The following is a 15,994-nucleotide window of genomic DNA, read 5'->3' on the forward strand; positions in this document are numbered from 1 at the left end:
TGATAGAATACTCCCCATTTGCCTGGATGAATGCAGTTCTCAACTCCACAACTCCCTTCAACACTGATTAGCAGCAACACTCATTTAGTGTACTATAAGATACTTTCAGGAACAAACTAAATACAAGTCACATTGAAGAGCAGAGAATTAGACATGCCTTCCATCTAGAACTGTTGCTTTCAAAGACACTGATTTACAGGAGCATTTTCAAACACGAACATTTCAAAAATAGTGCACATAATTGACATGGAAACAGTGTTGTAACGTAGGAAACCTGGCAGCAATCTGAACAAAACAATTCCCAACAATGTAATAATGATCAGATAATTTGTTTCTGTGATGTTGATTGAAGGTTAAATATTAGCCAAAGAATTGCTGGGATTTTTAACGTGCACCCACTGTGCCATATGGGACCCAGGTTCTGAAAGGGGACACCTTCAGCAGCGCAGCAATCCCTTAGTACTGCACTCAAGTTCTGTACAGATTTTTGTATCAGAATCTGAAGTAAAACTAGACTTCAGAATCTGATTCTGGATTAGTGGTGCTGGAAGAGCACAGCAGTTCAGGCAGCATCCAAGGAGCAGCGAAATCGACGTTTCGGGCGTTTTTACCTTCAGAATCTTCTGACTCAGTTAAAAATACTATAAACGTGCCATTGCTAACACGTAGGATTTCAAATGGCAAAGAGATGGATGTGGTTTGATAGATTATCCATTATGGTAAAAACAATGACTGCAGATGCTGGAAACCAGATTCTGGATTAGTGGTGCTGGAAGAGCACAGCAGTTCAGGCTGCATCCGAGGAGCAGTAAAATCAATGTTTCGGGCAAAAGCTCTTCATCAGGAATAAAGGCAGAGAGCCTGAAGGGTGGGAGAGATAAGCTAGGAGGGTGGGGGTGGGGAGAAAGTAGCATGGAGTACTATAGGCGAGTGGGAGAGGGGATGAAGGTGATAGGTCAGGGAGGAGGGTGGTGTGGATAGGTAGAAAAGAAGATAGGCAGGTAGGGCAAGTCATGGGGACAGTGCTGAGCTGGAAGTTTGGAACTAGGGGAAGGAGAAAATGAGGAAACTGTTGAAGTCAACATTGATGCCCTGGGGTTGAAGTGTTCCCGAGATGGAAGATGAGGCGTTCTATTACAGCTATGAACAATTAAAAGTTTCAAACTGAAAACATTAAGGAATCAGAAGCCAAGGTAGATCAGCACTTGAAGGAGTAATCAGCTGATAGAATTTAACACAGAACAGTGCATTGGCAGTAACATTTTTTTCAGTTTTTTTTAAATGACCAGGACAGGGCGAGATGCTCTTTAGAGGGACGGTATGGACTTGAAAGGTTGAATAGATTGCTTCTATACTGATGGGATTCTATGATTCTAGATGCTACATCACTGAACCAGGTGAGACTTGAACAGAGAACCTCCTGGCTCAGAGGTAGGTACACTATCAGTGTACAAGAGCCCTTACTAGTTGTGCTTGAATGCATGTGGTAGGCATTAACTAGGAATTTATTTCTGCACTTTGTGCACTGAAGGGAACCAAAATAACCAAATTTCCTAACTCCCAAAATGAAGAAATTATCGAATTTTCACTTTGTATTTAATTTGTTTCGGTTCTGATATATGTCAAAGTAAACAAACTAATAGGCAAATAATATTTCAAACAAAAAGGTGAGGCTACAACAGTGAATACATTTCATTATTTGTTTAGTGGAGGCAGTGACATAAGTGGTTAAGTCACTGAAATAGTAATAGAACATAGAATATAGGAAAGTACAGCACAGAACAGGCCCTTCGGCCTACAATGTTGTGCCGCGGATTATTTCTAATCTAAAATAGAATAAGCTAACCTATGCACCCCTCGATTCACAGCTGTCCATGCATGAACTCTCTGCTTGAAGAACCTACCTCTAACATCTTCTCTATACCTCTATTCCTAATATCTTCAAACTATGGCCCCCCATGCTAGTCAATCTTGCCCTGGGGAAAAGTGTTTGGCTATTGACTCTATCCATGCTTCTCATTATCTTGTATACCTTGATCAAGTCACCTCTCTTCCTCCTCTCCAGCGAGAAAAGTCCGCACTTAGTCAACCTCCCTTCATAAGACAAGGCCTCCAGTCCAGGCAGCATCCTGGTAAACCTTCTTTGCACCCTCTCCAGAGCTTCAGAATTTCCCCTCTAACAGGGTAAACAGAACTGAATGCAATATTCCAAGTGTGGTCTCACCAGGGTCTTGGAGAGCTGCAGCAAAACTTCGCAGCTCTTAAACTTGATCCTCCTGTTAATGAAAGCCAAAGCACCATATGCTTTCTTAAAAACCTATCCACTTGGGTAGCAATTTTGAGGGATCTATGCATTTGAACACCAAGATCCCTCTGTTCCTTCACACTGCCAAGAATCCTGTCTTTAATCCTGTATTCAGCATTCAAGTTCGACCTTCCAAAATGCATCACTTTGCATTTTTCCAGGTTGAATTCCATCTGCCGTTTCTCAGCTCAGATCTGCATCCTGTCTATGTTGCGTCGCAGCTTGCAATAGCTTTCTATTCGATCATCGGCAAATTTACTAAACCACCCTTCAACCTCCCTCATCCAAGTCATTTATAAAAGCTACAAAGAGCAGGGCCCCAAGAAAAGAGCCCTACGGGACATGCTCACCACTGACCTCCAGGCAGAATACTTCCCATCTACAACCACTTTCTGCTTACTGTCAGCCAACCAATTCTGAATCCAGATGCCAAATCCCCCTGTATCCCATACCTCCTGACTTGATGAATGAGCCTACCAGGGGGAACCTTATCAGACGCCTTGAAGTCCACATACACCACATCCACTGCTCGACCTTCGTCAACTTGTCTCGTCACCTCAAAGAACTCAATAAGATTTGAGAGGCACGACCTGCCCCTCAAAGCCATGCTGACTGCCTTTAATCACGCTTTGCTTTTCAGAATAGTTACAAATCCTGTTCCTCAGGATTGCCAAACCTTGCTGACCACAGATACAAGACCGACTGGTCTGTAATTGCCATAAGGGAAACAACATTCTCCTCCCTTCAATCATCCGGTACGACTCCCTTGGAGAGTGATGAAGCAAAGATCTTCACCAGTGACCTAGCAACCTCCTTTCTTGCTTCCTGGCACAACCTAGGATAAATCTGGTCTGGCCAGATCTTAATGTTTGCCAAAATTTCCAGCACATCAGCTTCATCAATCTTGATCTGTTCAAGCCTGTTTCCCAGCTCCTCAAAGTTCTCATTCATAACAAGGTCCCTTTCCTTCGTGAAAACCAAAGCAAAAAACTCATCTAAGACTTCCCCCACATGCTCAGACTCCACGCACAAGCTCCCTAAGCTATTCCTGACCAGCCCCATCTTCTCCCTGATCATTTTCTTATTCCTCTCATGAGTGTAAAATCCCTCTGGGCTCTCACTAATCCTTCCTGCCCAGTCTTTTTCATACCCATTTCTGAGCTCCTTTCTAGTAAGCCTGTAATCCTGTAAAGGTGTGCTAGATCCTTGCTTCCTCCACCTTATGTAAGCTGTCTGCTTCCTCTTGATGAGAAGGTCCTCTGTTCTCATCATCCAAGGCTCCTTAACCTTACCCTTTCTTGCCTGTCTCAGCGGAACAAATTTGTGCATCACTCGGAACAACTGCTCTTTAAACACAGTCTCCACATATCTGCGGTGCCGTTCTTGTGGAACAATTGCTCCCAATCTGTACTTCCCAACTCTTGTCTGATAGCGTCATAATTTCCTTTTTTCCCCAATTAAATATCTTCCCTTGGTAACTGCTCCTTTCCATCTCCAAGGCGGTGGTAAAACTTGTGGTTACTGTCATCAAAGTGTTCTCCCACGGTGAGATCTGACACCTGTCCTGGCTCATTGCTGAGCACCAAATCCAAAATGGCCTCTTCCCTTTGTCAGCGTATCTACATACTGAGCTTTCACCATTTGTCAGGGCTCTTCTCAACCAGTAACTAAGTAGGGAATCACTGTTAAAAAATGAACTACAGCAAGAGACAGGCAAGAGGAGGAGATTATTTAGGTAATTGTGATCACAACATAATCAGGTTTAAGTCTGATTGAAGGGAAAACAAAAAAAAAAATCACTTGGTTAAAAAAGCAAAGTCAAGTGAACGAAAGAAGCAGAATAAGAGGAGAAAAGGCAGATTAGACAGCAATGCAAACGTCTTAAAGAACATTGTGTCCATGACCATTATATTCTCCACAAAAGCAAGGACAAACTAGGTGATAATGAAACACCAGTTAAATTATGGAATAAAAGGGTAAAACCAAAACTAATAAAGTTCATAATATATATAAACAAAAGAAATGGCAAAAGATAGCACTAAAAAAAGTACATTAACAAAAGCAAAATCGTGCAAGATCCATCACAAAGGGGTGCGTAAGATCATCTCTAGAGTCAGAGTTGTACAGCATGGAAACAGACCCTTTGGTCCAACCCGTCCATGTCGACCAGCTATCCCAACCCAATCTAGTCCCACCTTCCAGCACCCGGCCCATATCCCTCCATACCCTTCCTATTCATATAACCCATCCAAATGCCTCTCAAATGTTGCAATTGTACCAGTCTCCACCACATTCTCTGGCAGCTCATTCCACCCTCTGCGTGAAAAAGTTGCCCCTTTGGTCTCTTATCTTTCCCCTCTCACCCCTAAACTTATGCCCTCTAGTTCTGGACTCCCCGACCCCAGGGAACAGACTTTGCCTATTTATTCTATCCATGCTCCTCAATTTTGTAAACTTCTACAAGGTCACCCCTCAGCCTCCAATGCTCCATGGAAAACAACCCCAGCCTGTTCAGCCTCTCCCTGTAGCTCCGATCCTCCAACCCTAGCAACATCTTTGTAAATCTTTTCTGAACCCTTTCAAGTTTCACAACATCTTTCCGATAGGAACGAGACCAGAATTGCACACAATATTCTAAGTGGCCTAACCAATGTCCTGTAGAGCCACAACATGACCTCTCAACTCCTGTACTCAATACTCTGGCCAATAAAGGAAAGCATACCAAACACCTTCACTATCCGATCTACCTGCGACTCCACTTTCAAGGAGCTATGAACTTGCACTTCAAGGTCTCTTTGTTCAGCAACATTCCCTCGGACCTTACCATTAAGTGTATAAGTCCTGCTAAGATTTACTTTCCTAAAATGCAGCACCTCACATTTATCGGAATTAAACTCCACCTGCCACTTCTCAGCCCACCAGCCCATCTGGTCCAGATCCTGTTGTAATCTGAAGTAACCCTCTTCGCTGTCCACTGCACCTCCAATTTTGGCTTCATCTGCAAACTTACTAACTGTACCTCTTATGCTCACATCCAAATCATTTATGTAAATGATAAAAAGTAGAAGGCCCAGCACCGATCCTTGTGGCACTCTTAGATTAGATTACTTACAGTGTGGAAACAGGCCCTTCGGCCCTACAAATCCACACCAACACGCAGAAGCACATCCACCCAGACCCATTCCCCTACACCTAACACTACAGGCAATTTAGCGTGGCCAATTCACCTAACCTGCACATTTTTGGTCTGTGGGAGGAAACCGGAGCATCCGGAGAAAACCCACGCAGACACGGGGAGAATGTACAAACTCCATACAGTCAGTTGCCTGAGGCAGGAATTGAGACACTGAGGCAGCAGTGCTAACCACTGTCCACTGGTCATAGGCCACCAGTCTGAAAAACAACCCTCCACCACCACCCTCTGTCTTCTACCTTTGAGCCAGTTCTGTATCCAAATGGCTAGTTCTCCCTGTATTCCAGGAGATCTAACCTTGCTAATCAGTCTCCCATGAGGAACCTTGTCAAATGCCTTACTGAAGTCCATATAGATCACATCTACTGCTCTGCCCTCAATCTTCTCGGTTACTTCTTCAAAAAGCTTGAGACAGGATTTCCCACGCACAAAGCCATGTTGGCTATCCTGAATCAGAAATGACAGGAATATTCACAAACCTTGCCTCAGTAATTATAATGTTCTACATGGCATGAGAAGTGATCAGAATTGATATACATCCATTTAGCATAGCAAAAGGTAGGATAGAATCAGAATCCCCACTGTGGAAATAGACCATTCAGCCCAATGGGTCCACACCGGCACTCCAAATAGCATCCCACACAGACCCGTTCCGCTCCCTATCCCTGCATTTCTAATAGCTAACCCACCTAGCCTGCACATCCCTGAACACTATGGGCAATCTAGCATGGTCAATCCGCCCAACTTGCACATCTTTGGATTGTGGGAGGAAACCAGAGCAGCCAGCAGAAATCCACACAAACACCCGAGCATAGAATTGAACCCAGGTCCCTAATGTTGAGGGGCAGTGGCATAACAGAGTCACATGCTCATGACTATTATAGGTACAAATCTTTGATCCAGAACGCTTGTGTTTACATATATTAAAATAAACTGTAGAATACAATATTAACTAGAGCCGGTGCAAAGAATTTCAAAAGGTTTGACCAAACTTTTGTGACTTCAAAGGATCCAGTAAAGGATTAGCAAGAGTACTAGAGCAGATACTATATATTTACATGTTTAAAAAGGTCTCCAAGAAAATATAACATAGCAGATTCATCACTTAAGACAGAACATGTGGAATCAGTGAACAAATAGAATGGACACAAAGTAGAGGTGACAGGCAATTATTTAGACTGGCAAAAGGTGGAAAGTGACCCTCAACAAGAATCAGCCCTAGGAACACTGTTCACCATTTGTATCAACACATTGTTGTACTTCCAATTACAAGGTCTAAACTAATGAATGACAAATTACTGTGTAAATATCGAAAAGAGTGACAAATAGAAATTTTATTAAACTCCTATCACACACTTGCAAGTAACAGAATAATTTTAATACGGTAAGCCTTGTGATACGATTTGGAAAGATAGATTCTCATTTGCAAAGTAGAATGTATGGAACATTAAAATTTAGGACCGTGAATTGCTATTCCCAGGTAAATTGGATTGAGTTTAAGGTTGAAATAACAAATAGAGTTTGATTTTAAAAGTATGAAAGCTATGTTGACTAGATAATATCAGAACTGATAGGCAATATTGATGATAATTTCTACAAATAAAAGAATGCTGAGTGACTTGACAACGATGGGATCACATCTCATTTGAAGGGAAATTCAATAAAAGTACGAGGGAGACAGAGGATTAGAAGCATGTGCTGATGGTACTATTACACAAGGATTGGGATAAGGGTCATACATATAAATGTCAGCTGGGTGAAATGGTCTATTTCTACACGTTCAATGTAATTCCATGCAAGCATCCTTTTGTAAATACTTTTCAAATTTTCAAATTCTGACTAGCATTTTTAATCAGCCAAATGCTTCATTTTCTTATGAACTTGTAACAGCATGAAATTAAACTAACATTGTCAGCCAGTTTTCCTTCATTCCATGTGTTTTAACGAGATTGCCCCTCTCACGTCTAGATTCTAGGAAATACATACTCAATCTACCCTCACAGGTACTCCATGTTTTACCTCACAAAGGCCATGCACAATTGTAGCAAGATTTCTTTATAGTTCAATTCAATTGTAACAAAAGTCAATAAATTATTCTGTAATGCCTGCACGTAAACTTCTCAGGATACACGTACCTTGTTTGTAAACACTCAATTTCAAATTCTGGATGATTAAAACAAAAAGCATTTTATTTCCTTGACTTGATAAGTACAAAACTCTCAAAACAAAGCACACAAGTACTACAAAGTGAGCTGTCAGAAGTAAACTATTTGATGGCAAGCTAACTGCTTTTAACCAAGTAAACTACATCACAATGAACAATTTAGAGAAATAATGGTGTATACTAAGATTAACAGTAATCTTATTTAACAGATATCCTACCTTTCTCCTGCTCCATTGGCTGCTGGAAAAAAATGCTTTCAAGTACAGAGCTCTTCCAAATGCTACCCTCCTGGGCAAGTACAGCCAACATTTGAAGTTCTAGATTCCCATATTCTGACAGTATTTTATGGGCTGCCTGGAAAATAATCCATAATAAATTAATTTCATCCCAAACAAGCAGACATTACAATATAGAAAGAAATCATTGGAACCAATCAGGTCCACGAAGAATGACAGGACTTTTCAGGGATAAAGATGTATGTATAAACCAAAGGAGAAAATATTCATCTTTAAAAAAGGTGACAGGAAAAATTTATAAGATGGTTGAAAAACTAATGGTTTACTTCGGTTTTCAAATATAAGAGTATAGTACAAAGGCAAAAAGAGAATGCTAAAACTTTAAAATCACAGGTTAGACCTCATTAGGTGCAGAGAAGGTTCACTAGGATGCTGTTAATGATGAGAGGCTTTACTAAAGAAGTGTTGGAAAAGTTTGGACTGTCTTGGATCAGAAAAGGTCAGAGAGAACCTGATGGGAATTTCAAAATCCATCTTAAATGTTTTGTGATGAAGCCTCAAGACTCAAGACCATAAGACATAGCAGCAGAACTTAGGCCATTCGGCCCATCGGGTTTGCTCCATCATTCAATCATGGTCGATAAGATTTTTCAACTGCATTCTCCTATTTCCCATAATCTTCGACTCCCTTGACAATCAAGAACCTATCTCTGTTTTAAACATGCTCAATGACCTAGCCTCCACAGCCTTCTGTGGCAATGAATGCCACAGATTCACCACTCTGGCTGAAGAAGTTTCTCCTCATCTCAAGGGTATTCTCTTTACTCTGAAGCGGTTCTCTCTGGTCCTCATCTCTCTTGCCAATAGAAGCATCTTCCCAACATCCACTCTGTCCAGCCTTCTGTAAGTTTCAATGAGATTCCACTCCCTCCCCACACCGTCGTCCCTGTCCCCGTCTCCGCGCCCCCCCCCATCCCACCCCCCCTAACTACTGACTCAAACTGCAAGAGAAACCTGGACTAGGACTCCAGTTTCTTTGCACTCCAGATTTCAGAATTTTCTCCCCAATTATAATACAGTCCATGCCACTATTCCTCCTACCAAAACGCATGACCTCACACTTTCCCACGTTGCATTCTATCTGCCACTTCTTCACCCACTCCTAGATTTTTCTGCAGCCTCCCCGCCTCCTCAGTGCTACCTGTCCCTCTACCGATCTTAGTACCATCGGAATATTTAGCCATATTGCATTCAGGTCCTTCATCCAGACTATTAGTATATTAAATGAAAAACGGTGATCCCAGAACTGACCCTTGTGGAATACCATTGGTCACCTGCCAACCTGAGAAGGACCCTTTTATCCGCACTCTGACTTCTGCCAGACAGCCAATCTTCTATCCATGCTAGTACCTTGCCTCTACATCATGGATCCTTATCTTACTCAGCAGCCTTCTGTGCAACACCTTATCAAAGGTCTTCTGGAAGTCCAGACAGATAACATCCATTGGCTCTCCTTGATCTAACCTGCTCATTACCTCCTCAAGAATTCAAACAAATTTGTCAGGCAGGACCTCCCCCTGATGAAACCATGCTGACCTTTCACTATTCTACTACGTGCTTCCAAGTATTCAGAAACCTCATTCTTCACAACATACTCCAGAATCTTACAAAATGACCAAGGTCTGGTTAATCGGCCTATAAATTTCCCATCTTTGCCTTATTCCCTTCTTAAACCGGGGGGTCACATTAGCGATTTTCCAGTCTTCTGGGACCCTTCCTGACTCCAGTAATTCCTGAACGATCACCACTAAAGCCTCCACTATCTCTTCAGCTGTCTCCTTCAAAACTCTGGGGTGTAGCCCATTTGATCCAGGTGATTTATCCAGCTTCAGGCCATTCGGTATTTCTAGCACCTTCTCCTTGGCAATGGCATAGTCATCTCTGCCCCTCAACGTTCTTAAATTTGAATATTACTAATGTCTTCTGCCGTGAAGACTATGCAAAGTACTTATTCAATTCCCCACTACGACGTCTCCAGTGGCCTGATGTCCACTTTTGCCTCTCTTGCCCTTCTATATATCTAAAGAAACTTTTGCAATTTGTTATAGTCCTGACTAGCTTACCCTCCTTTTAAATCTTCTCCCCCCTTCTTTCTTTAATCGCTGTCCTCAGTTGGTCTTTGTAGGTTTCCCACTACCCTTCGCCGCATTAAAAGCTTCATTTTTTGCTTTTGTGCGGTGCCTTAATTCCCTTGACAGCCATGGTTGCTTCATCCTCCTGTCCTGGCTGCAGGGACACAATAAAGTCAGTTAAATAAACCAGCTGGGATTTGTAGAAATGCCAAGGCCAGGCCCTTATGAGGTCAATAGTGGAAGGAAAACATCTTAAGGCCCATCAGTCTGTAGTGACAAAGTGAAGTCTTAGTTTAGCATTATTTAAAATAAATTCAAAGCCTTTCAATTGTTTTTATGAGTTTACATAACTATACTGTGACAATTAAAAAATTAGAAATTATGTGAATTGTGAAGGTACTTCTCGAAAATGATAAAGTTCATTTGGTCTCCAAATGCATTTTGTTTTTGTGCAAGTTTGCTGAATGGATTTGAAGTGGCCAGTCATTTCAAATGCATCAAGTTCAGTGTATTGACAATTATTTCATGCAGAAGGGATTAACAATGGGCAAGTGCTAGTTAATAACTGGGGTGGCATCATGTGAGGCAGTGGTAGTTTGCACGGGGAGTAGATGACCTTTCAGCAAGTTTACTGTGAGGCTTTCACAAAATAGCTTCTGTTGCTCATTACTTTCAATTCATGCCTGTAATTGAGAGTGTATCCTAAAATAAATTTCAAGAGTAGGGTATCTAGCCAAAATTGACAAAAGCCTGTCAGTGCCAGGGGGGTATTCATGCACGGTTCCAGGCATTTTACCTCTGTCGATTGAAAGAGGAAAATCCCCTGGCAAATATCTTATATAAAATGGTTTTAGCTCCCATGATTTCTACACACCGAACGCTGGTGAAAGTCTGAACACTCATCACTAATTCCATCAGATGGTCAGGCCGATCCTGCTAGCAAGTGGGTCAATACAGGCCATGGATCCAAATATAGTCAAGTCCCAAGGGAGGAGAAGAAACTATTTCAAAGTTTCAGCAATGTGGAATTTACCTGCAAAAAAAAAGTGGAGGGAGCGTGGCCACTAGGTTTGTGATGCAGAGTGATGCAAAAGCATCATAAAAAAATTCAGAGACCAAATGAACTTTATCATTTTTTTCTAACTTCTTTTGAAATTCACATCACGATTTCTCATTTTACTTGTGTCTAAGTTATATAAGTTCAAAAGTTTAATTCCTGCACCAGTTGAGATTATGACGAAGGACGGTCTTTCTCAACCTTGTCCTTTGCCTAAAGTGTGATGACCCTCAGATTAAAGTACCCATGTCACCTCTCTCAAATCTGAACAGCCCTGTGGTCTGATAAGACTATCATGGCTTCACTCTTTGCCACTATAGCTTCAGTCAAAGTTTCTACTTCACATGGCATTTTCAGCCTGTTTCACTTTCCTGGTCCTTGTGAAATACAACCTCCAGGATATAAATGCATTAGAGGTAGTTCACTGATTTACTCTGTGGTTACCTGGAATGAGCAGGTTGTCTTATAAGATAGATTGCACAGGCTCAGCTTGGTTTCACTGCAAGTTACAAGAATGAGGGATGACTTGATTGAAATATATAATCCTCTATGCCCTTGACAAAGTGGATGTGGAAATGATGTTTTCTCTTCTGGGTCAGCCCAGAACCAGGTAGATGGGGCAGAGAACAATTTTTAAGAACTAAGGTTGCCCTTTCAGGGCAGATATGATAATTGTGCAAAGAGTATCATGCAACTTTGGAACTCTGACTCAGGTGGTGTAAGTGGAATAATTAAATATTTTAAAAGGTTAGACATATTCTTGTTAAGCAACGGAATCAAAGGTTATCAGTAGATGGGAATGTAAAATTTGAAATACATATCAACTATGATCTTATTTGAATGTGGAGTAAGCTCCATGGCTCATGGTCAACTTCTGTTTCTATGTTTGTATGTTCTACTTGCTTGTTCTGTACTTGAAGGTACGGGAGAAGAAGAAAGAAAAAAATTTCCATTTATAGACATTTAATCCACTTCCTATACGTATATTAAGGAAAATGCTTAGTAGTAGATAACAAAATGATAGCAACTGAGGACACTAGCGCAATTCCTAACTGACAATTCCACTGCAACCCCTCCACCCCAGCCCACTTAAATTTCAGAAGAGTGCAAGAATGTACAGTAGTGGAAGATTTCAGCAACTCCAATGTTAACTGTGATAGTTTAGTGTGCAAGGGAGCAAAGTTCTTAAACTACATACCCTCAGAGAGGGAAATACTTTTTAAGCCAAAAATGTAAAAAGTCAGAGGGGCAGTTCTGGATCTAATATTTGGAAACGAAGCTAGAAGATGGAAGGCGTGTTCAGTAGGACTGCACTTTGGAAATACTGATCCAAACAAGATTTAGGATATTACAGAAATAGGCAAGGATGGCTCATATACAGATGGCAAAAGTCTAATTTCAACTAAGATACAAATTTGGCCGAAGGAGCAGCAACTTGCAAATTAAACTTCATGGAAGGCATTTGAGGAGGAACTAGAGAGATAGCAGAAAAAATACATTGCCACAAAAGAATAAAAGTGAAACCTAGAATGGAAAATCTGGATGTAAAGGGACACAAAATTAGGATTAAGAAAAAAAAAGCTAGTAATGGCAGATACCAAGAGTTCAAAATGACAGAGTCCCTATAGGAATACAAATTTGAAAAGGACTGGGGACAGAGCGAGACAGATGGAAAGCAAACGTTGCGTGTGTAAGAACTGATGTGTAGAATAAAGTAACACCAACATATGTATTTTTTTGAAGACCTATTAAAAAGTAAAACAAATTAACTTGGGGAAGAGAAGGATTCATCAGGGACCATATAAATAGCCTGCATGGGGCCCTGAAAAGAGTGGGTACAATCATCAAAACAATTAATTATGTCTTCATAATAAAGAGGAATCGTGCAGACATAGATATTAGGGCGAGTCATACAGCATGGATGACTTTGGCCCAAACTGGTCCATGCCAAACAAAATGTCCATCCATGCTGAACCCATTTTCCTGCACTTGTCCCATATCCTGCTAAATCTTCCCTATCTACGTGTCTCCAAATGCCTTTTAAGTGTTGTTAATGTACCCACCTCAACCGCATCTGCTAGTTCATTCATTATGCATACCACCCTGCAAAACAATTGCGTTCAGGTTACCATTTATTCTTTCCCCTCTTACCTTAAACTGATGCCCTGGGAAAAAGATGAAGTGCATTCTCCCTATCCATATCTCGAATGATCTTATACATCTCTCTAAAAAAGGTCCCTCCTCAATCTCCTCTGCTCTCAAGAAAAAAATCCTAGCTTGTCCAACTCTCCCTATAACTCACCATTTCATCCTGGCAACATCCTTGTAAATTTCTTCTGCACTCTTGCCAATCGGGCGGCACGGTGGCACAGTGGTTAGCACTGCTGCCTCACAGCACCAGAGACCCGGGTTCAATTCCCGACTCAGGCGACTGACTGTGTGGAGTTTGCACATTCTCCCCGTGTCTGCATGGGTTTCCTCCGGGTACTCCGGTTTCCTCCCACAGTCACAAAGATGTGCAAGTCAGGTGAATTGGCCACGCTAAATTGCCCGTAGTGTTAGATAAGGGGTAAATGTAGGGGTATGGGTGGGTTGCGCTTCGGCGGGTCGGTGTGGACTGGTTGGGCCGAAGGGCCTGTTTTCACACTAAGTAATCTAATCTTAACAACATCTTTTCTATAGCAAGGTGACCAAAACTGAACAGAATACTCACCAGGTAGTGTGGCCTCACCAACGTCCTGTTTAACTGCAGCATAACTTCCCAACTTCTATACTCAATATCCTGATAATGAAGGTCAATGCGTCAAAAGTCATCTTCACTGCCCTATCTGTGACTCCACTTTTAGAGAATCATGCACCTGAACTCCAAGATCTCTCTTTTCCACTGCACTCCTTAAGGCCCTACCATTCATCATGAAACTCCTACCTTGATTTGACTTTCCAAAATCCTCAGTTATCTATATTAAATTGCATTTGGCATTTGTTGGCCCACTCCCCTTGCTGACCAAGATCCTGCTGCAATTTCTCACTGTCTACGATACCACCTATTTTAGTGCCATCAGCAAACTTACTAATCATGCGTTGTACATTCCGATCCAAATCATTGATGTAGATAAGAAACAGCAGTGGGCGCAGCACCAATCCGAGGCACACCGCTAGTCACAGGTTTCCGTCCAACATGCATCCTTTCACTATTGCCCTTTGCTTCCTACTATCGAGCCAATTTTGGTATCCAATTTACCAGCTGATCCTAGATTCCACGTGATTTAACCTTCCAGAGCAGCTGACCATGTGGAACTTATCAAAAGACTTTCCTGAAATCCATACATACTATGCCTATCACCCTACCCTTGTCCACCTTCCTGGTCACTTCTCCGAAGAACTCTAATGCATTTCTGAAGGATGATCTCATACACACAAAGCCATGCTGACCATTCCTCGTCAAGCCCTGTCTTTCCAAATACATGCATTTTTATCTCTGAATCTTCAGAACTAACTTACCCACTACATGTTAAGTTTAAAGGTCTATAGTCCCGAGCATTTGTTTGCAACCCCTCTTGAATAATGGCATATTTGCTACTCCCCATTCTTCCGGGACCTCACCCGTGGCTAATAGTGTAAAAATATTAGGCAGGATTCCCACAATTTCTTCTCTAACCTCTTGCAGTGAAGTTGGATATATCCAGTCAGGACCAGGAGATTTATCCACCCTCACACATTCCAATACAACAATTCCAATACAATTTCAACAACTCCTCTACTGTGATATGGACTGTCCCCACAACATCACCACTAACTTCCCCAAGTTCCTAAGTCTTCATGTCTTTCTCCATGATAAACACAGGAGAAATATTTATTGAGAACCTTACCTATATGCTGCAGTTCTACACATAACATGCCCACTTGGTGAGGAGCCCTATTCTCTTTCCAGTTTTTTCACCACCTTTAATATACTTTGGATTCACCCTAATCTTCTCAGCCAAGGCTATCTCGTGCCCCCTTTTCACCCTCCTGATTTCCTCCTTCAATAAACTCCTGTATCCTCTATATATCTCAGAGGATTCTCTTGATTCCATCTGCCTGTACCTAAGCCATGCCTTTTTTTTGCCCAAAGCCTCAATACCACTGGTCATCCAGGGTTCCCTAGACCTACCAACCCTGCCCTTCACTCTCATAGTAACATATAGACCTTGAACTCTTGCTATCTCACTTTTAAAGGCCTCCCACTTGTTGGAGGTCCCTTTCCTGCAAGCTACACTTAATCCCCAATTCCAGCAAAATTTGCCTTACTCCAATTCACAACTTTAACCTGTAGACCTATTTTGTCCCTTTCCATAATTTTTTAAAAAATTAATAGAATTATGGTCACTGGTCCCAAAATACTCCAACATCACATCAATCACCTGTACTCCCCTATTTCCCAAAAATAGGCCGGCTTTTGCCCCTTGGGTAAAAAATGAGGTCTGCAGATGCTGGAGATCACAGTTGAAAATGTGTTGCTGGTTAAAGCACAGCAAGTCAGGCAGCATCCAAGGAATAGGAAATTCGACGTTTCGGGCATAAGCCCTTCATCAGGAATGAGGAGAGAGTGCCAGGCAGGCTAAGATAAAAGGTAGGGAGGAGGGATTTGGGGGAGGGGCGATGGAGATGTGATAGGTGGAAGGAGGTCAAGGTGAGGGTGATAGGCCGGAGTGGGGTGGGGGCGGAGAGGTTAGGAAGAAGATTGCAGGTTGGGAGGGCGGTGCTGAGTTGAGGGAACCGACTGAGACAAGGTGGGGGGGGGGGAGAAAATGAGGAAACTGGAGAAATCAGAGTTCATCCCTTGTGGTTGGAGGGTTCCCAGGCAGAAGATGAGGCGTTCTTCCTTCAACCGTCATGTTGTTATGTTTTGCCGGTGGAGGAGTCCA

General features: G+C 42.0%; 1 protein-coding gene across 1 annotated transcript in view; it reads right to left on the reverse strand.

Moving 5' to 3' along the window:
- The window catches only part of LOC132819564 (zinc finger protein 292-like), a 199,920-nt gene that overhangs the window by 64,417 nt on the left and 119,509 nt on the right, over positions 1-15,994 (reverse strand). Inside the window, exon 4 of the mRNA XM_060831133.1 lies at positions 7,881-8,016. Within this exon, the coding sequence (XP_060687116.1) occupies positions 7,881-8,016 (136 nt within the window). The remainder of the gene's footprint in view (positions 1-7,880; positions 8,017-15,994) is intronic.

This window comes from Hemiscyllium ocellatum, chromosome 10 (assembly GCF_020745735.1).
Source record: "Hemiscyllium ocellatum isolate sHemOce1 chromosome 10, sHemOce1.pat.X.cur, whole genome shotgun sequence".
Taxonomy (NCBI): domain Eukaryota; kingdom Metazoa; phylum Chordata; class Chondrichthyes; order Orectolobiformes; family Hemiscylliidae; genus Hemiscyllium; species Hemiscyllium ocellatum.